Consider the following 24211-nt stretch of genomic DNA (forward strand, 5'->3'; position numbering starts at 1 on the left):
TATTTGTGTACAATGAGAATTTTCCCTTCTTGCACCATTTTAGACAAGGAACAAGAATGTAATGCTCCTTTACATCCTTGCATTCATCCTTCGAAAGTCTTTGTTCAAGCTTCCTTCCCCTTAGGGGAGTTGATCTGTGGAGCTAATGATGACGAGACAGTGTTGCTGAGAGCTGTCTTTGAATACCTGTGGTTTATTGTAGACCTGCCCATACATCTCAATTCCCAGAAGGTGACACAATGGGTTGTGTCATTCCTTTCTCCTTTCCCACCCTTGGGAAAAGCCACTGGAATCAAGTCACAAACAAAAGTCTTCCAGGCTCCCTGCACTGACTTTACCTCTTTCCTCTTTATTTGTCTTGTATGTTGAGCTTCAGGTTTTATGTAAATGCTGCTCAACCAAGATTCGTAGATATCATGACTGTCAATAACAACAATAATAATACTGCTATTCACATGCAACTACAAATGTGCACAACAGTTCACATAAATAAAACTGGGGATTTTTTAAATGTTAGTGAGCCCAGGAGTGTTGTCCTCAAAGACATTTTTTCTAAGCAAGAACTTATTTAGCCCACATCTATAGATATAGATGCATGATCCTTTGCACCAGAATGCTGATATTTCAAAATTTTTATATCCTATTGGGCTTGTAGGTGTTGGCATTGACCTTTGAAAGAGTTTATGGTATAAGAGAAAGTGCATATATGGAAGAAAATACATTATCTTGCAAAGCTGGAATCTTAAAACTGCACTGTGTTAAAAGAGTAATTTTTATTATTTATTCTCCATAAAAGCAGAATTGGGAGGGTTACACAGGGATGGATCTTCTAAGTAGGGCTGCAAGTTTCAGAAGGATACCTGAAAATCTGTCTGCTCACAGCTTCATTGCAAAAGAAAAGCTTTGAGAGGCTTTGCAGCAGTTACACATGGGCCCATTTCCAATTCCAAATTACTAGAAACTTCACTTTAGTACAGTTCCTCTGTGAGTAGTTGAATTGCTTTCAAACTCAGTACTGAAAATAAAAGTCAACAGGATATGCCAAGGGAAAAAGGATGATACCAAGTCATTGCCCATCTGCCCCTTATCTATTAGGCTAACTATTGCTGCTACTGCTACCATCCTTCCTGCCTCGCACCTCTCACTTTGGGGTCCTTTCCATTCCCTTAACTCTTCCGCATTTTGTGCTGCATGGAAACCTTATTCTTCTGTTACCAACTCCAGTCAGACACCTGTTTGTGTGACAAGACCACCGGAGTTCAGGGACAGATGTTGTGTGGTCTCCAAGCAGAGATGTCACGATTTACGCAGCTGGGTTCCCAGGTATCCTGTGTCATTAATTCTGCCTGGCCCTTAGGCATTGTTAAACGCTTTGGGTGCAACACAAAAAATAGCCACTCCTTGCCCAGCCAACCGCAACCTTGCCTGTGGTTGGCTGGGCACGGAGGGATGAAGTGCGCAGCGCTGCACACTGACTGACCTAAGGACCATGGCTGTCATCCGGTTACACACCCTGTTACATGTGTTCCTGTTGGGACCAAGCTGCCTGGAAGTGCTGGCTGCGGTTCCCTTTTCTAGCCTGTGACGGCAGGGAGCAGCAGGGGACACCAATTTTGGGGGCAGTCAGCCCTTCCCATTTTCTCTCCTTGAACACTCAGTGATTTTCTCAGCACTTCACTTTTCTCTCAAGGTGCCTGTGGTACCGTGCAGCTTTCCTCTTTTTCTACTCCTTTGGTCTTTCTGGACTTCAGGTTGTAGTTTCCTTCCTTGGATGGAAAGGTTTATGGACTGCTCTATGACCACAGGTTTTATGAAATGGAAAAGATACCTGAGTCCACCAGTTCCCAGCTCAGTGAGCTGTGCTTGTAAGGGAATTGATAGTTCTCCCCAGAAGTTAAAGCTAGCTGTTGGTAATTCCTGAATTAACAGGTTTTACACTCAATAGCAAGAAAAGGGATTGCGTAGTTTAGCACTCACTGAGATCTTGAGGTTCAAATCCTCAGTTCTCTGACACTCCCAGCTACAGCCATTTTCCTTCTCTTTTTGCAGTTTCCTTTCTGCAGTACTGGACTACAACAACTCCATATGTATAGGAATTTTAGGAGGACATATTACATAAGTATATGAGACAGTCAGATATTTCAGGCACGAGCATTTTTTCTGCAGCTCCATCTGTATACTCATAAGATGGTTGTCTCAGACTTCAGTGACTCGTGTTTCAAATCCCTTTCTGGCTGGAAATAGCACTTCCTGATGCCTCTATAGTCCTGTTCTTTTGTGAAATTTGCACTAAGGACTTCACAGCAGGTGCAGCGTTCAGGTTAATGCTCTGAACTTTTGGAGCCAAAATTCACTGGGAAAATAAAGCCTTTTTCAGAGATGAAAAGGAGTCAGGTGATCAGTACTGGGGTAGGGGGAAAGAGGAAGAAGGGGAGAAGGAATGTCCCAGGTCAGCGTATTCTCTGTCTGGTATGTTCCCAGATTCCTAAAGAGATAACATGGTGTCAAGAAAAAGGATGTTGTAATTAGGCTGGGACATAGCTACAGCACAGCAGGATCCTGACATTGTCATAGCCCTGTGCTATCGCTGACCTTGGGGTAGTGGAAGACTGTGCCAAACTTACTTAAAATAAATAAAGAGTTCCAGTGCTGCTGCTCAGTTAAGGAAGATCAAAGGGAAATAACATTTAATCAACAGTAGTCATGGTGTTAAGCACTGGCAATACTAATTGTTTTGACAATTCTCTCTGAAGTTTTTTTTTGTTAGCACTGAGTAATAACTGATCTGCTGGTGTATTGACCTATAGCACTACAACAGCTCAATTAAGTGTCTTATTCTCCAAATCTAATCAGAGAAAAGCTGAGATTGAAAATCGATTCATTTCCTGCTAGTTAATGACTAATTCCCCACAAATGTGAATATAGAGATTAACTTCTCAGGTTGAAAGTTTTTATTAGAGGTAGACCCTGCCAGATGGATGCTTGAGAAGCAGCAGCATGGCTTCTCTTTTCCCATCCATCTTCCTCCAACCTCTTGGCATACAATGTTTTTTTTTACTGTGGATCTTGCTTTATCATAGCCTATGGTGTGTGCTTATTCTCTTGTCTCTTAACCTGTGGCTCACACAATTGCAGGGAACTGGTATTTGTAATTCAAGGTCAGCTTCTAAATTCTCAAGCATTCCTTCTCCATATCCCTGAAATGAGCATTTCTGCAGCAGCTAAAACCATCTGCAAGATCGGGTGACTTAGTCCTTTATAATGTAAGAGCTAGTCACAGTCCTTGGAGGTCTGGGTAAGAAACAGATTCTTCTCTGATCCCACTTCAGCCTGTGCAAGTCATGAATTTTCCCTGTGAAGAGGGAAAATTACATTTCTTGGCTCTTCTAAGTATTTCTTCTTTATGTGAAGAACTAACAGCTGCTTATAAGCCTCCCCATGTGTCTGTGCATGCATACATGTTCACAGCATGAAAGATACTGAGCAAAGACATAAGCAGTAAACATTCATGAGGCTTGGCAGTTCTCCCCAGTCCTTGCTGCTTGTATGACTCCCACTGCAGCAGTATTTGAAATAGTCACAATTCTCTGTTGTATTTATCCTCGCAGCACACTTCTGAGCTGGGGACATCTCACAAATTTACACATGGAGAACTGAGGCCTGGATCTAAATAGACATTGAGACTCTGGTCTTTGGTGGTGCTTGAGATTATCCTTTCCAGAGGCTCAGCCCTGTGGCTCAACTGCTGCTGAAACCTACAGACCCACGGCTGTGGATGGTGTCTGCTGCCATAGGACCCTCCAGCAAGCAGTATCCTATGTGGGCTATTTCTACCTTGCACTGCAGATGTCCTTAAGAGTGCAGGTATACCAGACTCAGCATCTGTGAGGACAAAAGACTGGAGGGCTTTTACTGTGAAGATTAGCTCTGGGACAGTCTACAAATTTGTTTGGGTTTTTTTCTCATGTTCCTGTATCATTCGTGCTCTGCAATTGGTGCTTTATCCCTGATGTCCTTTTTTTATTCACCTTGCTGCAGAAAGTATCATGCTGGTTTCTGCTTTGCAGCAATGAATTTTGCCAGTGTTGAAAGTTCAGGTCTGTATCCTGTCAGCCTGAAGCCCAGATTTGTGTATATCAATCCATTGTAATCTTATGGAGTAACCTCTTCCCTGATACTCAGCAAAACATAATCCAACTCTTTTTTTTTGTCTGACTTGAGCGAATTTAGTTCCCCTGAAGGCATCTGGCTGGTAAAAGCCATGCACACCTGCAGTACTGGCTCGTGGCATTGCATGCTGTGGTTCTGCGTTTTGCCAGAGGGTCAGCCCAGTGGACCTTTTGTCAGTATAAAGCACAATAAAAGGGCTATGGTTGAGCCAGAAAATGGCCTTTCTCCCAGATACTGAGCAGGGGCTCACATGTTTTGGGTGTGAGTGCTTTGGTATGTGTATGACGAGCTGGAAAGACATAATAACCCCTCAAAGGCTGAGTGGGAGAAGAGAGAAGACTGATAATGTTTTGCTCCCAGTAGAGGCAGCTGTAGGAGGAACACAAAATGAATCTGCCTTCTGGAGCAGTGTAGTTAACATTAACATGCAACAGAAAAAAATACATTGATGCAGTTGCTTCACTGCATATTCCATCAGCATCAGTCCTACACATTGACAGGCTAAATATCATTGTCTCCTTTGATAATCTTGTTGTTACATTGGACTAATACACTGAGCTTGGACTTCAAAAGGTATGCACTCTGACACAGTAGTACCATTTTTATCCATTTATTTGTATTCTGGAAAGCAGAGGAAATACAATTCACTAACCGTGAACAGAGTTTGTTAGGGCTGCACTTGCTCTTTCCAGCTTCATCTGCAAAGTAAAAATAACTTACAAAAAGACATTTTTAAGCTAACCAGCCTGGTAATACACACAAGATGTGGTTGGGCAAGGCTCTCAGCTTTGAAACGTACTCCACAAAACCCTGCTGCTATTCCAGGCAGTTTTACATGCATCATTAACCCACAAGACCCAACCAACCTGCCCATTTTCCTCTGACTGTACATGTGGTGAAGCAGAGACTGGGGATCCTCATCAGTCTCCTTAGTGCAGCACTTGCTTCAGCCTATGTGGAGATCTGTGGCATCAGTGCTGTAGGTAAGGGTGAGTTACTGCAAGAGCTTTTAGACCTATCCTAGGATTTCTCTGTGTAATAGAGGGATAATGCGGAGGGGGGAGAAGCAGAGGATAAGGAGAAGGTTGAGAAGAGAGTCCGCATTGGTACCACAATTTTGAATGTGATGTCTGGATCTGTTACAGTATCCCACCTCTAGTGCAGTGCAGAAACATCATCCAATTCCATACCCTGGAATTTCAGTAAAGAAATTAAATCATTGTAACCCTCACTTCATTTCCAATGCATATGGACAAGACAGCCCAGACCTTTCAGAGGCATATGATGTGCCTTTCTGTGCTGATGTGCTGCTATTCTGTGGCTGAGAGCTGGGAACAAGACAGGAACATCTGTATCTCTGGGATACAAATCCCTTAACTTTCAATTAAATTGTTAATGGAAGCATGCAAAGCTGCTGAAATTACTTCTGCTTCTGTGGAGCCATATTCTTAGGTACTCATTCATTGCCTGTAATGTCTCTCCAGTAAACTTCTGCCTCAGAAAGCTCTTGAGGCTGAAATCCTCAGTGGTAATCTAAATGCATCTAAATGCTTTTAATTTAAAGGGTAGCTGGGGATAGGAACCACAGAAGGACTTCAGCAGAGTAAGGTGTGCTTAATTGCCTCTGGGAACAGGATCTCCAAAGTCTAGAGAGAAGGTTTGTGTGAGAAAAGGCCTTGGAAATCCACAGCCAAAACATCTGCACACCTTAGAGTGATGGAAGACCTGGCTATGGAGGCGATGCTCAGAGCCCTTCATTGCCTGTGTCCCTTTGTGGATTTTGCCTTGGTTGCCTAAAGGCGCTTGGGGGTTTGGACTTGAGTAAGAATGTTTGGATGTGTTTCAGTTCCTTAAAGATCTCATCCAATGCATAGTAACTCAGGGAAAACCTTTGACAGAACTAGGAACTGGCAAGGAAAGGCTTTCAGATTTAGCATGACCATAGGCTCCATTCAAAACCCATTGTAGTAATTGGATCATTTGCATCGGCCCATACTGCTAATAATATACATTCTGCTCAGTATCATAGCAGTTAAGATGCAGATGAAGTGAGGATTGTGAAAATTACCTGAGTTCAAGTAGATTTTTAAATAGGATACAGAAGCGCTGTACCACCTCCTGCTCACCCGCATCCCGTTCTGCACTCCAGCTCCTGCCTCAGTGCTGGAATCTCAAACCTTAGATCAGTGCCTGAGTTGTCACCTGGGCATGCAAAGGCAGCGTGTACAGCTCTTTGTACACTAATTCTGGTTTTCTCCCTTTTATAGCAGAATTGCCCTTTTAATAGAAACGCATCTCAAAACATTATAGAACATTGCATGTAAACAAAAGCACCACTCAGGCCAGTCTTTAGCTTCACTCCACCCCACCCTTCCAGTGAGGGAGAGACCCTTCATTTTTTGACCTCCTCCATCACTGGGGAATTTGGAGAAATGTAGTGCTTTTGGTTTTGTTTTTTTCTTTATGTTTAAACCATATGCTAAAGCTTCAGCCATATGCTTTAGTATACGCTTTATGCTTTTTCAGTAACTCGCTCCCAAAGGTGATCTGAATAGAGTTGGTCACAGAGTTGTCTGTGAACATCATCACTTCAAAGATGCTAAAGCATTTGCAGCCAAGCAGATAAATATTCCTACGCATTTGATCGGTTTCCCCAAGGCTTAAGTTATGTACAATTTGTAGATGCTGTTCACTAGGTATTTCTATTCCAGGACCCTTGAAAAGCTCCCCTATACCAGAAGGTGTCCAGAAATACTCTAGGAGCTGAGAATCTAAAAGACAATCTTCTCCTCTGCAGTATAGAAGCAGAATAAGGGATTTTTTTTTTTTTTCTCTTCCTTTTTCCTTTCCTGATTGATGGTTGTCCATAGAGATAACACTTTCTTCAGATGCCAGCATGTTGATCTAACTGGTCAGGAAAGGCACAGTCCAAGCAAGAGATGAGACTAGAGAGAAGCAGAAACAAAGGAATGATCAGTGTTTGGTCACCCATGGAACTGACTGCTGTAAAAAACCCAGGCAGGTATAGTTTGTCTTGATTTTTGGATGAAAAGGGTAAAGCAGGAGACAATGCTGGTATGTAGACTGCGGTTTGCAGTGGTACCATTGCAGCAGAAGGGAACTAACTGCTCTCATATGTAGGTTGATCACCTGGACAAGGGTTTGGAAGGGAAGGCTGAAAGTACTGTCTTGTCCAGTGGCTGTAGCCTCTGGAAATCGCTGTTGTGTTTCTTTACTTGTTTCTGAGGCATTCACTGAGCTCATGCCAGAGTGCCATCCCCCCTACTTATATTCCCCCTGCCAAATATGAGTGTTTGTCTTCCAGAGATCCCTGTCTCCCACTGCCACTTGGCTCAGACTAGTCTTAAAGTAGTTAAAGCCTTTACACTTTGCTAAGGCCTCCCACGGAGGCTTTGACAAAAGGTTGAGGTTTGCACCAGAAGAGCAATTCAGCAAGGTCTGGTAGCTGCAGTTGCTGCAGGCCTGAACTGTATCAGAGAATCCATATGTCTTTGTGTGTGTTTACAAGTCCAGTCATGCTTACCACACAAAAAAAATTTAAAGGTCAAAAATCAGAAAGCACAGAAAGAGCTGGAGCAGTACCTTGAGGTATTTAGGGCTCCATCAGTTTGGATTATCAGAATAGAAACAGGGGCTGGGTTGAGCACAGGCCCGTAAGTTACATTTTCAGGCGCAGACAATATCAAATGCCTCTTTCAGCTATCGGAGAAGGGTCATAGAAACTGTGGGTGGACTTTGACCCACACAAAGTCAACTGAGAAAATCACAACTTTAACAGTGATGTTAACGTGGACAAACCACCACTGGAATGGGTACACTCTACATGCCTCCACACCATGTTCAAATATCTTCCTGAAAAGATACTTGGGAATAGAGACGGACATTTAAGACCTTTTCTGGGATAATACTGCGATTTGCATCCCTTTAGGGTTAATTCACAATACGACAATGTTCTGAATGGATGGAGGTGGGCAAAGTTTAACCCTGCTCTCTCTTTTGCGGGTGAGAGGAACATCTTACAATGACTGTAATGACACAGAAAAGCCAGAGAAGTGATTGCGTCATACCTCTTCAGCAATGCAAAGGTTATCCAGAATGGTGGCTGAAAAATTGGTATCAGAGAAAACAGTAAGTTTAAAGAAAACTTTCAGGTTAGGGACCCTTTGGCAACGCAGCAGTGACTCCTGACATGACCCACATGGCCACATAGTGCAAGCAGCTGGCTGCGCATGAAGTTTTGCGTTTTTAGGGCAAGACACGGTATCCAAATGGTCACTTGGCCTCCTCAAAGGAAAAGCAGCAAAGGCTTGCCATGTTCTACATCTGTGTTTACTCAGACAATTAGTAGCACCCATTTCTGTATATGCTGTGAGATCCCCAAGATCCCCCATGAAATTTGAGTGTGTTGTTCAAGAGCTTTCCCAGCTGACCGCAGCAACCACCAGCCTGCAGTGAAAGCTCTGGATGGGGAAATGGAAAACTGTAAACTGCAGATCCACTTCCTTGGCTGCTATTGAACTTTCCTCCAAACTTACATTATTAAATGCAATACTTACTTACTAAGAACTGGAATTTCAAAAAGCACAAAATGAGATGGCTCCCAGATTGGGAGTAAAGCAGGTTTGTATTCTAGAGCATGAAAACCTCCACAAAATTGTGCTGGGAATATAGAAACAAACATTATTTATGTACAGTCCCTGCACTGCAGTGGGACTTCAGTACCAGTTTAAAACTTCTGTTCTTAAGAGGTATGTTTTCTTGAGTCTGGGCCACAGAAAGAACAACTGCTGTCTCAAATGTCTTAAATCATACGTTTCCTGAGGGGAAAAATATCACCTGAAAACCTACATGTTATGGTCATGTAAAATACTTTGTTAAGCTACAGTCAGTTGCAGTGGTCACTGATAATCGATATTAAGCATGAAAAGCATTGCTCTGTATTGTTTAACTGAATCTCAGTTCTCATCTTATGTACTTGTATTAATGTTGGTTGCAGAACATACGTTCCTGGGGTTTTATGCTATGTGTGGATTCTTCTTTTTAAATAAATGAAGTTCTGTAACAACAAGCCCACACATCTGCTTGGTTACAGCATGTCAAGGGCAGAAAAAATAGTGCTAAAATGCACCTTGGTCACTGTATTTCGTAGTCAGAGAATACTGCATACAATCTCCCATTTGCACCCAACTTCAGTTTAAGGTTCATCTTGTTAATTTAAATTAGCATTAAATATATTTGTAATATTGTTTGTTGTAAGATGAGAGATTTTTGTAGAGAAAACTTTTGAATAATCATTCCACTGTAACTCTTACAGAAGCTTACATTGTGTAGCTTCCATTTGACACAGAGCAACTCTCCATGAATGCCTCACTTCAGTGTTTTGCAAGCAGGTACAGAACTTGCTCCCTTGTGCTGCCCACAGTTCTAGTCATTGTTTTATTTTGCAGTTCTTTCCATATGGAGATGCTTCGAAGTTTGCCCAGCACGCCTTTCGAACCTTTGATAAGAATGGAGATGGGACCATCGACTTCAGAGAGTTCATTTGTGCACTGTCCATCACCTCACGGGGCAGTTTTGAGCAAAAGCTAAACTGGGCCTTCAACATGTACGACTTGGATGGTGATGGTAAAATTACAAGAGTGGAAATGCTGGAAATTATAGAGGTGAGATCAATGTGACACTTAAAAATAACATGTCTGAACATTAATAGAAATTGATGATTGTTCCCATACCCTTCAGATTTTAAGCACACAAATAGCTGTACCTATCTTTAAAAGCATACATTAGATACATTCATTCTACACTGACTCATGCCTCAGTGGTGCAAGCAGACTGAGGTTTTAATAGATGTAATCTTTGAGCATTGCAGAGAGTACATATAAGCTTTTAAATACTCAGAGGTAATTCTTTTTCTCTCTGATGAACAGATTAACCATACAAACAGCACAGCAAAGGATTTACAAACTCCATCTCAAAATCACCACCCATGAAATTACTGGTTTGTAGCTCAAGTAGCTGAAACCTTACTGGAGATTAACTTTAGATGATTACGAAAATTTACAGGGAAAACAACACTCTATTTTAAGCGAGGTCTCACAGATGGGCGTTAGGATGCCCACAGCACGTAATAGGAAGGATGAAGTTTACTGCCCTTGTTATCTGCTGGCTACTCACCACAGTAGTTAATACCAGATTTTGCACATGTGAACACATAGAAAGCTATTAAAGGGTGATACTTTCCAACACTGATTATTCAGAATTCCTGTGAAACATTTCAATAGAGTGACTACAAGCCAAATAAACAGTTGATCCAGAGAATAGGTTACAACAATTTTGCACTGTGAAACAGAAAGCCGCAGAAATTCATTCCAAGATGCAAAAGGTAACCACCGAAATAATTCTACATGTAAAGAAAGTAAAACACGTTCTTCCTTGTTTTAAATATATGGACACTGGATTCTAATAAAAAAAGGAAAAAATACCTTTAATCCTTTAGGGAAACTGACGATCCTTTTATTGTTGGAGTCTCTTTCCAGAATTTGATCACATCAAGAAATCAGGTTAATTTTATGTTGAATTTTCCATTTGATTTCTTTCCAAAGGCCATCTACAAAATGGTGGGCACTGTGATCATGATGAAAATGAATGAGGATGGTCTGACGCCTGAGCAACGGGTAGACAAGATCTTCAGTAAGATGGATAAGAACAAAGATGACCAGATCACACTGGATGAATTCAAAGAAGCTGCAAAGAGTGATCCTTCCATTGTATTACTCCTGCAGTGTGACATTCAAAAATGAGCTTGTGTACAATGCGTCATAGACTGCACAGAAGTTTAATGTTCCATTCAGTTTGCAGCTATTTCCACACACACAAAAATTTGCTTGGACTACCTATAAATGGACTTGCTTCTTGTGTTTGAAACACTTGTGTGCATGAGAATGTCATTTGCTAAAGAATTTTAAAAGTATATATTATAAAAATAAACTGCCACAACGTGATGTGTGCAATGTCATTTCATAACAACCCTATTCCTCTGAAGCCTGTGCAGCAGTCCTGTGCTGCGGTGAATTATATTATTTATTGTTCATGTTTTACTGATGCTAGCTCTGTGTCTCCTAGACTGAGTAATGTTAGTGACACTGAATTCCCACGGTAATGTTAACTGTTTATTATAAATCATGTCACCATTCTGCTGTAAAGTAGTACTGGACAGACAGAGGGGAAGAGTTCCTCAGCTCTTAAGTCTGATCCACACATGTGCTTGTATTGTCAGTGGATATAAATGTACTTCATTTGCATGCCTTTTAGGTTTGCCTTAATTCTTACCTCATTTGCATCCCTTCAATCTGGAAAGAGCTATGTCAGAGGAATGCAATATAAGAAAAAAAAAGAAAAAAAAAAAGAATCCTGCTAAAATGATCCCTTTAATTAAAAAATATATATAAATATATATATAATGTTTAAAATATTGTTTTATTGGAAGTTTAAAGGTTTTATTGGAAGTGTATTGATCTTTGCCTGAATTTTCAAAAGCTTCCACAGAGGTTGCAATATATATGTCCCAAAATAAATTTATAACATTTGACCTTTTCCCCTAATTCTTATTTCACGCCTTCAGCCTGGTAATAGACAAAAAAAGTTCAATCTTTAATTCTCTGTCACGGTACTACTGGGAATTATATTTCATTCTGAAAGCATGAAGAAAACCTTTTTGCACTCACTCACCTGAAGAGTCGTATTTTAAGAAACCAACAGTTGTACTTTTGTTTACCAGCTGAGCAGCTGTTTATCCTCTAAGATGCTAATGTTAAGATTTAACAGTCCACCTACCAGGCCTGTGCTTACGTAGCTTTTTGAGCTAGCTTGAAGTCAAATACAGTTTATTTGCTTGGACCTAAACTTGGTCTTCTAATGTTTTTCCCCTTACTTAAGTAAGTGTATTTCCTCTTACCATGTGACACTAACCTACCCTTGGTTTAATATAAACAGACATGTTGTTAAAAATCATTACTGGTAAATTCACCATAAAGTATGATGGTGTGAAGTGATAGTGAAGAGACCCACTTCTCAATTCCATGTACATCAATCAAGTTTATACTGTGGCAAGTACAGGTTCTTCACAGCCCTGGGAAAGCACCAAGAACTAGGAGACTGCAGAAATGCAGATAAAAGTCTTTTCTACACCACACTTCCTAGCTGCTTACAGGATTACACCAAAACAATAGAGAGTGAACATCTTACAATTGCATGTTTGGTATTTCTCCTTTACCTTATGAACAAGCAAGATGGTACTCTTGATAGCTAAACAATAAATATGACACAAACCAAATCATTCTCTGTATTTTCAAACTTTAAAAGTGAAGCTCATCTTAAAATTCAGGGGAAAAACCCAAACAAAAAACAGTTTTAGACATTTTGCTAATATACATGGGGGGCAGGGGGCACGGGACACACACAAAATCAGTTGTTGCCACAACCACGGCCATCCATATTTAAGTTTCTTCATACTCCAAACAAACAGCAAAAGACAGCAATTTCAAGTACATTTTTAATACCAGAATTTCACTTAGACTACACAGGTAATAGTCTTAGCAAATGGAAGAGTGGTACTGTAACTTAAAACCACAGTCTGAAACTATTACATACTTCTGAGAATGATATGCCCATTGTTTCCACTTAAAAGTAAACTAGTAGTTGTAAAGAGGATGTTAAATATTCCTGGGAATTTATGCCTCTCCACTTTACATATACTTATTAGAGCAGCAGTACCTCATTATATATTTCCCTGTACCTCGAATTAGTGTAACTGGACAAGCTCCATTTACTTTAATGCAGCATTAAGCAATGCATTAATCCAAAATGGCCAACAACTCAGAGTCACAAAATGTAACATCAGCACTGTGATCCTCCCTCTAGGTAGCTGGTATAGTAAAATCTGTATTTAAAGTACCAAGAATAAGATAGTTCTGAGATCATAGTAGGATCACTGCAAAAATACATGCATCTAAGCAAGCGCTTCAGCAATCGTTTATTCAGAACTAATCCTGTGCCATGAAAACAGTTGCTTATAATTACACAGTCAGGCACATATTTTCATCAAGTACAGTGGTAGATTAGAATAAATACAATTTATTGCTTTGAACCAAAGACCAGAATTGTTGCCAACTGCTTCAATATTTCAAGTAAGTCTACAGAAAACATGGGAGAAGGCTGAAGTGTGAGCTCAGAAATAATGAAGTAATTAATTTTCCTTAACCTCTTCTCCACATAACTCATTATAAACATACTAATGAAGATAAATACTTTTCTCTCCCCTGCACTCTTGTTTTATTTTTTGGATGCTGAAGAATATCAGGAGGAAATAATGCTATACCATTCTATCATTTCATTTTGTAAAAGGGTCTGAAACATATTCTAGTTTCATCATAAAATTGAGCCAAACTAAACATGCGGCTCATGATCATGTAATAGTATCGAGGACTCCCCGTACAAACAATCCGGGCTTGTGTTCCAGACAAGTTTTGCCAAATACGCACATTGTATGGTGACGTGTCCCAGCACCAGCACACCCCACCCCCTCCCCCAAGTGTTTTCACATAATCCTAAAGTTTTAAGTATCTTTAATAAATATTCCATCAAATCACATGATTCTGGAATTGTTGAGTTTGGTAGGGACTTCTAAAGGTCTCCCGTCCAGCTCCCTGCTTGAAGGAGGTGCAACAGTCTATTTAGATCTTAAAAGCCTCCAAGGATGGAGATTCTACAGCATACCAGGACGACATGCTCAAATGCCTCATATCTTCATCAGGAACAATCCCTACCCCTGGTTTATCCAGCCAGAACCTCCCTCCCCACTTGAATTTATGACTGCTGCCTGTGCCTCTTCTGCCACACACCTCCACAAAAAGCCTGACCTTGCTTTTTCAGTAGCCTCCTCCAGGCTGTGATGAATCTCTCGACCCATCACCTTCGGCTTTCAGAAGTAAACATCTGAAGCTTTTAAAAGGTCACTAGAATTAATTCCTACAGTTTGAACACACTGGAACTGCAGTTAACTTTCTCAGTTAGGCTGGTTTTGGCTGGGGTATTTCCTTCCATTCTTATCTAGCTTCCATCCAAAGACAGAGCTTTAATATATGCTTGTGAAAAAACTAAAAAACATTAAAGACCACAAGATACCATGCAGCAGCTGAAAACAAAATCGGCTACTAAGTCAAGTTCAAAATTACATTGCAATGAGGTTTTATTGAGGAATTGCTGTTTAGGAAATAACTGTAGAAAGTGCAGAACTGTTCTCTGAATAGTCTCAGTGGTTTTTGTATCCCCATAATGTCAAAAATCAAAAAGTATTTCTGATGGCTAAACTCTAAAAAGTGATTGGTTTTGAAGAGCTCCCAACAAATTCAAGTTCCTGGAGAAAGGAGAAGAAAAAAAAAAGGTTAATTTGGGGCAATTTGAAAAATCTGGTGGTTCTTTCTCCCTCTAATCCCCCAAAAATGCTTGTATTATTTAAATAAAGCAAGTTTAATTTAACTGCTCTACTATAGTCCAAAAGGAGGTGGGCACACCCAACAACAAATAGGCCTATGATGCCATAGAAAAGTTACTGTATTATTTCCCCAAATTCTTATTCCACTTAATTACTCTTTCTTGGAAGGACTTCCATCCCTTGGGTTTGTTATAATCAATATCTACAGTCTTAGTCTATACTTGCAAACACAGGCTGTTCAAGAACTGAGTTTACTGGAATTAAAAAATTTAGAGTTTATAAAGCCACAAATTCCTAGGTTTTGTAAGCCCATGTTCAAAGAAACTCAAACTCTTCCCTACAAACTCTTTAGGAAGAAATAAAAGCACCTTCTTCCTGCCCAGAAAATATCCTGCAAATAAGTTTTCACTTCTCTAATTATGAAAATATACACTATAAATGCTAACATGGTCAGCTGCTGTGGTTTCACTGGAAAAAAATAAAACACATGTTTTACTGCATGTATTTATTAACATACGTTTAAGAAATGAAGCACAGCTAGGAAGAAACAATCATTTTTAACTTAATGCTAATTTTAAGAGTGTAAAGATGCTAAAACATTACACCAAGTATCAGTTCTCACTGTTTATTAAAATATTACTCCATAGTTATATAAAATACATTTTGTCTTTTCCAGAAGAAAAAACAGAACAACTGATTAAAAAAGTCTACCAGCAGGTAGTTAAAAATACCAACTGAACATTTAGGATTTACTCATCATAAAAACTGTGCTTATTATTGGTCTGTATATACACAGTAATTCTAAAAAAAAAAATTTTAATTAAAAAAAATACTGGAACCTCTTCATTTCCTGAGAGTATCTAAAAAAAGATCCCCTTATTCAGCATCAGGAAATAGCAACTTTATACACATCATTACACATTTATCTTCAATAATATGCCATATTCATACAGCGAAATACTTATTGATCTTCCTCTTTGTCATTCCTATTTTTGAAATTCAATGTTCTTTGGCCTCTTTCAGGATCTTGCATTCGGAGGATTCGAATACGGGAACTCGTAGGCAGAGAACTAAAAATAAAGTATGCATCATTGAAACAGTGTTTCTTCCCCACTGATTCTTGTATTTCCATTTGATTCCTTCCATCAACATGTTTTCCTTTCAATAACTCCATCTTTTTTCTTTGAAGGTTTAAAACACAGTAACATGGGGTGAAGTTCTGGCTTCACTGAACTGATACTGGAGCCAGACTTCAGTAAAAGCTTGAGGTAAACACGATGATTTAAATTGTGTGATTTCTAACAATTAGACTGCCTTAATTATAGAAAAGGTACTTTTAAGAGAAAATCCAAATGAAACAATGATCTTACGCAGTTCATATTTGCCTTAGAGATCCTGAAGTGACACATGCTTTATACATGTAAAATCACTCACATCATACTAAGAATGAGCAAAGTTACTACACATACATTTATACAGGTTTCTCCACTGATTATCTTACATAGAATTTTTCTGAAAGTGCCTCTGTAATGTTTCCTAAACATGCATTGTGTAACAAAACATAACACAATTAAGATGCACTTGAATTATTGAACTTTTAAACATAACTTTTAACCATACAGAAAATTCCTGTATGTTTACTGAGTGCAGTTTCAGAAATTCCCCACAAAAGATTTCCAACAGAATACCATTATTCTACTTCTTACAGATTTATAGTAAAGGAAGACAAGAGGAAATCGACTTTATTTTGAAGACTGCTTGACTATCCTCTGCAGGCTTCACTGATTACATTTGCCAAATACAGAAGAGTTGGTTGCATAAGGTTAGATAGTGACTGTCCCCTTAAGCTGGGTATGGCTTTACCAGGGACAAACAAACAAAACTTCCAAGGAGTTTCTTATCAGTTTCTAGATAAAAAGAAAAAAATCAACTCAAAAGGCAAACATCTTGAAGGCACTTCAGTATTAACAGGAAAAAGTGGAAAAATGGAAGTCTTCTGTTAATTCTGAGGGAGGAAAGGGAGATACAGGTCTAAAAGCTACCAGGAGCCTACTATATACAATAAAACATTTCCAAAAGCTGTTCTACTTAAGATAAACTGATTCATGTCCCACTGAACTACCATATTAGAGACGTTACATAAGGAAGAGTGAAAAACCTATTCAATTCCCAGAACCATCAGCAATTAACTGCTTAACTGTTGATTTTCTACTGCTACCAACAGCAAAATTTTTTCCTCGTATTGAATTTTTTCAAGCTATACTCCTTGCAATAGGACTTCCTTGCAATATTTCCTGGTACAAAAGTAACACAACAGTATTACCTCATGCTTTGTGGGGTGAGCAAAATGAACTGTCGATGGCGCTGTGAGCCAGCCACCTTAAGTATCATATCCATTGCAATTCTTCTGTTAACCATGTCCTAAAGAAAAAGATTTATCAGATAGTGATACTGACCATGTACTTCACTGGCCTACTATTGCATAAATTAGGACAAATGCTTAAGAATTAATTAATTAGAAAATATCTTAATTGAAAAATCTACTGGAATCAATTCATACACAGTAAAGCCTAGCTAAAGAAATGTCTAATAAAAACCAAGCTGGAGAAACATTGTAGTTAAATTCTAAAAGCTACAAATTATAGTCTGAGAAATTCTTAAACTCCACTTTTTAGTACATGTAGACAATAGAAAGCTGCTATCAGAACAATCACACACTCCTACTCACAACATTTTACTATCACCTTTGATATATACATAGTACTTCCTACTTTATCAGTATGCCGAGATGTACTGTATTTAAGTAGAATAATGTTTCCTATAAAATCCTGCCTCAAAATCACCTTACAGGATTTAAGGGCTGCATGAAACCCAAGCTATTGTGTAGATTGTTTTATTGTGATTATTATTGTTGCTATTATTATTTTGAAAAAACCTTATACATTAGGCTTAGTGAAAAAGATGTGCAATGGGAAGCTATTACTAGCAGCAGTTAAACAAAGCTCTGCTTCTATGTTACACATGAAACTAGGTATCTCCCTGGAAAATATGCTGATGGAGTCCTCTTGTGGTGGGTCTACAGGATTACACCAAAAGTAACTACAGAACGTGGAGACAGTCGTAGTGCACTTACTGGCACAGCAGTGGAAAGGCAAATTACGTGTAATTATTTACAGAATAGATAACATGGTGTGGAAGCTCTCCGCAGGGCCTATGGTTCTGAGTGTCCACCCTTTTCTGGACAGATGGCCAAACTTCTGCACAAATAACTTGCAATAAAAAGTTTGATTAATCACCTATCCAGGAAAGCTGTACACAAAGATGAGGTTTAAGTTTTATCTGACATTAGTATTTACTGTTCATTATTCTGCATTTCAGCATCTTGGAAAGATGCTACTGTCACAGCAATATGCAGAGGCAACCTTGACAAACATGGTAACAACTGCTTGGGGAATGAACAAAATGTTTTATTTTATGATTTTTGTGCTGAACTAAGTTAAGCAAGTGAAGTAACAGAGATGCTCATAGCTCAGGGAACCAACTTCAAAAAGAGAATAAACTTCAAAAGTCTCTAAGCAAAGTGAAAAAGCTTTGTCTTGGGGATTTTTTTTTTTGATTTGGGGATTTTTTATTTGTTATTTGCAGTTAATTACAGTGTTTTAAAATCTAACCAAATACAAATAACAACCCAACTATTTCACTGATTTATACAAATCAGAATAGCAAATGTAGTTTAAGTTTAAACTATACCATGTAGACATCAAACTCATCCAAGCATCTGAAAGGAGATTCAGTAATGGACCACAGAGAAAGAATGAAACAAACTGTTGAGAAGGAACGTTCACCTCCTGATAAGGATCGCACGTCATTAAGGGTACCTTTGTCTTTCTCTCGAGGCTGAACCTTGAAATAAAAACATAAGAACCATTTTTAAACCTGAGATGGAGACTTACTAACAGAATCATAATTTTAATGTAAACACATTATACATGAGCAGATAGAGATAACCCAAAAACAATTTCATGTACTTAGCTGCCACTGCCATTCTGAAATGGGATGGCTCCTAATCATTTAGTAACACATTTCTAGGACCACTGCATCTTCCTCCATCACAGTAAAATACATAGAAAAGATTGAATGACTGCCAGTGTTTTCTTACTCAAGAAACAAGAGTTTAAAGGAGAAACAGTTTCTTTACTAAAATACATGAATCATTGTGAACAGTCCTTTGGTGCCATTAATTGTGATGACGCTTTGTGGCACTCCCCCAAGATTAAACTTAAGCATCTTCTTGTCCTGTTATTTACACTACCTTTAACAAGCTAGGCAGGAAAATAAGAATTATTTTAGAGTGGGGTCTTTGGTGGGTTTTTTGTGGGAGTTGTTTTTTCAATTTACCTTCCTTCAGTAAACATGTATCTCTTGCATGAGAAACATGAAACAACAGCTATAACAATAAAACATATTTTGATAAAGCCAGGTAGTGACTTGACATTTTACAGACTGAGTTTGAGTTCTTCAGATACGTATCCTTCACATGTTTAATTAGGATTCTGTCAACATATATTTATGTTGTCACTACACACTTTGCCCTTCAATTCCTAAAAGTGAAGTCTCCCACAGAAACAAAAGTAAATACACACGTAACAAAAACTTTTTGGGAGGTATGATAAAAGATACACAGGAAAAAAAAAAACCTGTAACATTGAAGCTTTCAGCCATTAAACGTTGTTTAAATAACAACTAGAGCCATTATACGATCACACAAATTAAGGTAAACTTCCTGTCAATGGAATAGGAATGAATAATTTTGAAAGACTGACTTACTAGTGACTTTTTACCCTCAGCATAAGACAAATTTATTCCATGTAATCTTGCAATCTGGCCATGTAAGATGGCAATAAGGTTTTTGTTCTTGCTTGTTTTCAACAACATCCTACAATTTAGCATAACACATTATGGAGAGGGAAGAACAATTTCTTCTACCCTTGCAATGAATGTTCTAGCACCTGATACAGTAGTAGTAATAATTGCAATAATAATTGCATAATGTGATAATTTCAACAATATAAAATAACTTACTGTTATTGAAAGTGTCTCATTCTTGTGATCAAAAAGTATTTTTCCAGAGCAAGCTCGAATACGTAATAAATGGTCAAAGTAGAGTTTGCATCGTAAAGAAAGGAGCCTTAAATCAGTTAAATCAAGTAAACAAACATTAGGTCAGTAAGTTTTAAAATACATGATAAAGTGATAACAGATTTTTATCAAGTTCCGCATCATAATCTTAAATATTAAGCTCACTTTAATAATATCATTTTCCCAAATCAATTTAGCTCTGGAGTGGCTGATATTCTATACTGGACATACTGGAGAAAATCACCAACACAAAGTAATTAGGTAAGAAATCAAGACATCCAAGGCTTTGTATTTTCTAGAAGCCTGCTTCATAGACTGGAAGCTTTTTACACCGTTCTTGCACAACTTCAACAGAAAAGGACCACATTCCACTTCTTTCCTATCCAGTATTAGAACTGCACAGTAAGGATAGTGAAGAACTTACTTCTAGACTCTGGAAATTAAACAGTGTTGAGTATTAATTTCCCTACCATAAACCCCTTCCCCCCCAATTCTAGCATATAATTCCTCAATAGACAATACATCACAGTTCCTTCAAGAAAGAACTGTGGTTCTTTAACACATCTTAAAGTGGGATTGATACTTAAATTTGGGTACTAGGAACAAGATTCAGTTTGACATACATGGGCACCATAAGGCAAGTATCAGATTCTGCAGGTAAATCTTACCTACTATTATTTCTATACTGCCATCTGCAAAGGTTAGGATTCTCCTAATCATTGCTATTTGTCACGGTCATACTGGCACCCCTTGCAGATCCCAGATCAAAAAGTACAAGCAAAGTCAACACACATATCCCTCAATTTCTGTTGAAGGGAATGATAAACGATGAAGGACTGCTCTAGGAAACAGACCATCAGTCCTTTCAAGGGTGCCCACCACAAAATCTTTATTGATAGCTATGGGATACTGAGGGGTGAAGCAAGAAAGAAGGGGTGCACTCCCACAGATGGAAACTCCATGAGAGAAGCAGCTGTCAAACTGCAGAATCTGGATAAAGATCTCAAAATTTTTTCAGCACAGGGCAGAGAAAAAACATTTGGCCCACAACAAAATTACACAAGCACGGCACCACTAATCATACTCAATGAAAATAAGCAACCGGCCAGATGATTTCAATGCTACTATGTTGCTGATATTTTAATGACCCAAACCAGCACTGAAACACAAACTGAACTGCCTTGGATTAAGTCAGCAGCGTAGAGGCCTTTGGTGTGAAGCAATACATAGCCTCGAGAGATCACATTGTTTTTTCCAGCTGTGAGTCCAGGCTGCCTCTAAACTGATGGCACAACAGTACTGGATCTGGGAGCAAGATGAGGTTAGAAAGATTGCTGTGAATACTACCTTAAAGATATCTCATTCTCACAGGTGTGCTTTATAATTTTCACCCTGGAATATGGGTGCATGCTTACATCTACATGTTTATCTAAAACCTGAAATTAGAGCAAGGTCGACCAGCAGGTCGAAGGAGGTGATCCTGCCCCTCTACTCTGCTCTTGTGAGACCCCACTTGGAGTACTGCGTACAGTTCTGGTGTCCTCAACATAAAAAGGACATGGAGCTGTTGGAGCGAGTCCAGAGGAGGGCCACGAGGATGATAAGAGGGCTGGAGCACCTCCCATATGAAGACAGGCTGAGAGAGTTGGGGCTGTTCAGCCCGGAGAAGAGAAGGCTGCGTGGTGACCTCATAGCAGCCTTCCATTATCTGAAGGGGGTCTACAAGGATGCTGGGGAGGGACTCTTCCTTAGGGACTGTAGTGGTAGGACAAGGGGTAATGGGTTCAAACTTAAACAGAGGAAGTTTAGATTAGATATAAGGAAGAAGTTCTTTCCAGTGAGGGTGGTGAAGCACTGGAATGGGTTGCCCAGGGAGGTTGTGGATGCTCCATCCCTGGCGGTGTTCAAGGCCAGGTTGGACAGAGCCTTGAGCCACGTGGTTTAGGGCAAGGTGTCCCTGCCCATGGCAGGGGGGTTGGAACTAGATGATCTTAAGGTCCTTTCCAACCCTTACGATTCTATGATTCTATGAATTCACTCACCTTAAGAATCGCCGATATATTTTAAATCTCTGTGTCATTATTTCTTCCAGCAGCCTAATAAATTTCTTTAAATTCTTTACTTTACTGTTTGCATCCTCATATCTTTCCTTTGCATCATGAAATTGCCTGTTTTAATTAACAGAAAGTCTGAACTCAACATGCAATACATTAAAACTGAGCTATTGTTGTAAATGCTGAATATCAATTTGATAATCAAAACATTCAAATAAAAACTTTCTTGTGAGGATCTACATTAAAGCTGAAAGCATTTGATCAGTCAATTAAGACACTGATCACAAATGAAAAGTTAGGAAAAAAATTAATTTTACTTCTATTTTAATTCTTTTGAAAGGAAACTCTTACACCAAGGAGAATGAATGGCTAGGCTCCCCATGCTCAAGAATATCTGAGGTGAATGATTCCTTGAAATATACTTGAGGTCAAAGCCTCAAGTAATTGCCTAACTACTGTATTAGTTGTTCAAACTGGAAGTGTGTTTAATGCTCGCTGCATCACAGAACAATAGCAAGTTATGTTTACACCACATAGACATAACTGGGATACTTCTAAGCCCTAAAAGGGTATCTGATTGTTGATAATTTCATATATATAGTACAGAAACTGCCCAAAATTATGCCTAAACATGTTCAGTTCAGTGGCTGAGAGCAACCAGTAATGCATGTTTCCACACCTCCAGACATGGATTAAGTCCTAAAAACACATATAAATGCATTGTGAATCAGTAAGAAAACTCTTCTTTCCCGTATCTTTTCCATCTTACCTGAATTACTTTAGTAAATAAAGATGACTTACTGTACTATTTCTTCTCTGTTTCCATGGCGATTATTTTCTGTATTTATCCTCTCTCTCAAGCGATTCATTTCTGCATCAAGGCTCTTAACAGTTCTGCTGACCTCTAGGCGCTCTGAGTAGATTTGCCTAGCTTGTGCCATTTTTTCCTAAAGTATGTTTGAAACTCAATTAAATGTTAAATAGTTAAAAGTCTTCAAAAGATCAGGTCTGTACAAGGAAAAACCTAGCATCCAGAAAACCAGTAATTCTCAATTGAATTTTATTTCTTTTTTTAAGTCATTTTAATCTTTTCCTTGAAAAATATAGAATAAATACTTCTAGATGGATAACCCCTAACTTATCTATTAAGACAGAAAATGGTGCTTTGCCAGACAAGGATGAGGCCTTGATTCATTTACACAAAATTACTTTGACTTGATTTAGATAGTCAGCTTAAGATGTAACTGAGAGAATACTCAAGTGTTGTATGGTCTGTAGGATGTACAAGTGGAATGATGTATTATTAAATATTAGGAGGATCATGACCATCTGACTCCAATAAAGAAAAAAACCCCACATCTACCTCTAATTCTTTCTCTTTGACAGCTAGTAATTCTTTATATCTTTTTATGCAAGCCAAGTGTTCCTTCTGTTTGTCTTCATAGTGCTGCAAATGGCGTTTACTAGTCTCCACTTCTGCATCAGCTTGGTTTAATTCCTCCTGTTTGGAATAAACCAAGATGTGAGCTGGTTGGGGTAGACTCCTAAGCATCTCTCTAACATTTACTGGTAATTATGTTGGTTTTAACACTGTCTGATTTATTTTACTTTCAGTAAGACCACTCCTAAAGTCCAGGAGCTTTAACAGCAACTTATCAGAAAGTCTATACTCCATTCTGACATGGACATAATAAATGCTTGAATTGCTTTTAGGAATCATATCTTGAGCGGATGTTTTAATCTTTGGGGATTCTAAAACTTCAAAAACTACATTTATTTTTTACACTACATTCTAGCCACAGCTTCTGATGCCTGTGTGACATCAGCTGGAACTGAATTTCTGTGTGACAATTCACTGCCCTGCTATACCTATAATATGATGTAGACTACAGCAACTTCTATACTACATAATTCTTGATACAGTTAAAGTGATATATCTTTTCAGAGAAGCAAAGAGGTATAAAGCATAACAAATTAGAAGACAATTTTCTTCCTCGTCCCTGTTAACTAGACGGCTTATAAAAAAAAAAAAAAAAAAAAAAAAAAAAAAAAAGCCAAAAAACCAACCCCACACCAAAACCAACAAAAACACACCCCTCAAAACCCCCAAAATAACGAACAAGAAAAACAACAATCACCAACAATGGATAGATACTCTTACCTTTTTCTAATCCTGTCTTAAAGCCGCAACTTGCTATATGTCAACAGTTAATTAAACAGCTGTAGAACACGCAGCAGTACATCTAATCTAAAATCCTTTCAGGAATATAAAAGTTGCCCTCTATTTTGTTTAGCACTCTTAGTAACAAGCAATAAATAGCTGGAAACAAACTCT

At 38.7% G+C, this 24211-nt stretch overlaps 2 protein-coding genes across 14 annotated transcripts in view; one reads left to right on the plus strand and one right to left on the minus strand.

Annotated features, from left to right (window-relative positions):
- Positions 1-12523, plus strand: part of VSNL1 (visinin like 1) — an 85778-nt gene extending 73255 nt beyond the window's left edge. For all 8 annotated transcript variants that reach the window (XM_030491063.1, XM_030491065.1, XM_030491069.1 and 5 more), the window contains 2 exons: positions 9639-9854; positions 10794-12523. In XM_030491063.1, coding sequence (XP_030346923.1) covers positions 9639-9854; positions 10794-10991 — 414 coding nt within the window. In that variant the 3' untranslated portion in view covers positions 10992-12523. The remainder of the gene's footprint in view (positions 1-9638; positions 9855-10793) is intronic.
- Positions 12524-12728: 205 nt separating this feature from the next.
- The window catches only part of SMC6 (structural maintenance of chromosomes 6), a 34935-nt gene continuing 23452 nt past the window's right edge, over positions 12729-24211 (minus strand). For 3 of the 6 annotated variants that reach the window (XM_030491055.2, XM_030491057.2, XM_030491058.1), the window contains 7 exons: positions 23240-23377; positions 22678-22823; positions 21865-21990; positions 19766-19871; positions 18434-18586; positions 17007-17104; positions 14622-15753 (listed from right to left, as the gene is read on the minus strand). In XM_030491055.2, coding sequence (XP_030346915.1) covers positions 15645-15753; positions 17007-17104; positions 18434-18586; positions 19766-19871; positions 21865-21990; positions 22678-22823; positions 23240-23377 — 876 coding nt within the window. In that variant the 3' untranslated portion in view covers positions 14622-15644. The other 3 variants (XR_003992087.2, XM_030491054.2, XM_030491059.2) reach the window with 3 other exon arrangements.

The sequence above is a fragment of the Strigops habroptila genome, chromosome 6, assembly GCF_004027225.2.
Source record: "Strigops habroptila isolate Jane chromosome 6, bStrHab1.2.pri, whole genome shotgun sequence".
NCBI classification, from domain to species: Eukaryota; Metazoa; Chordata; class Aves; order Psittaciformes; family Psittacidae; genus Strigops; species Strigops habroptila.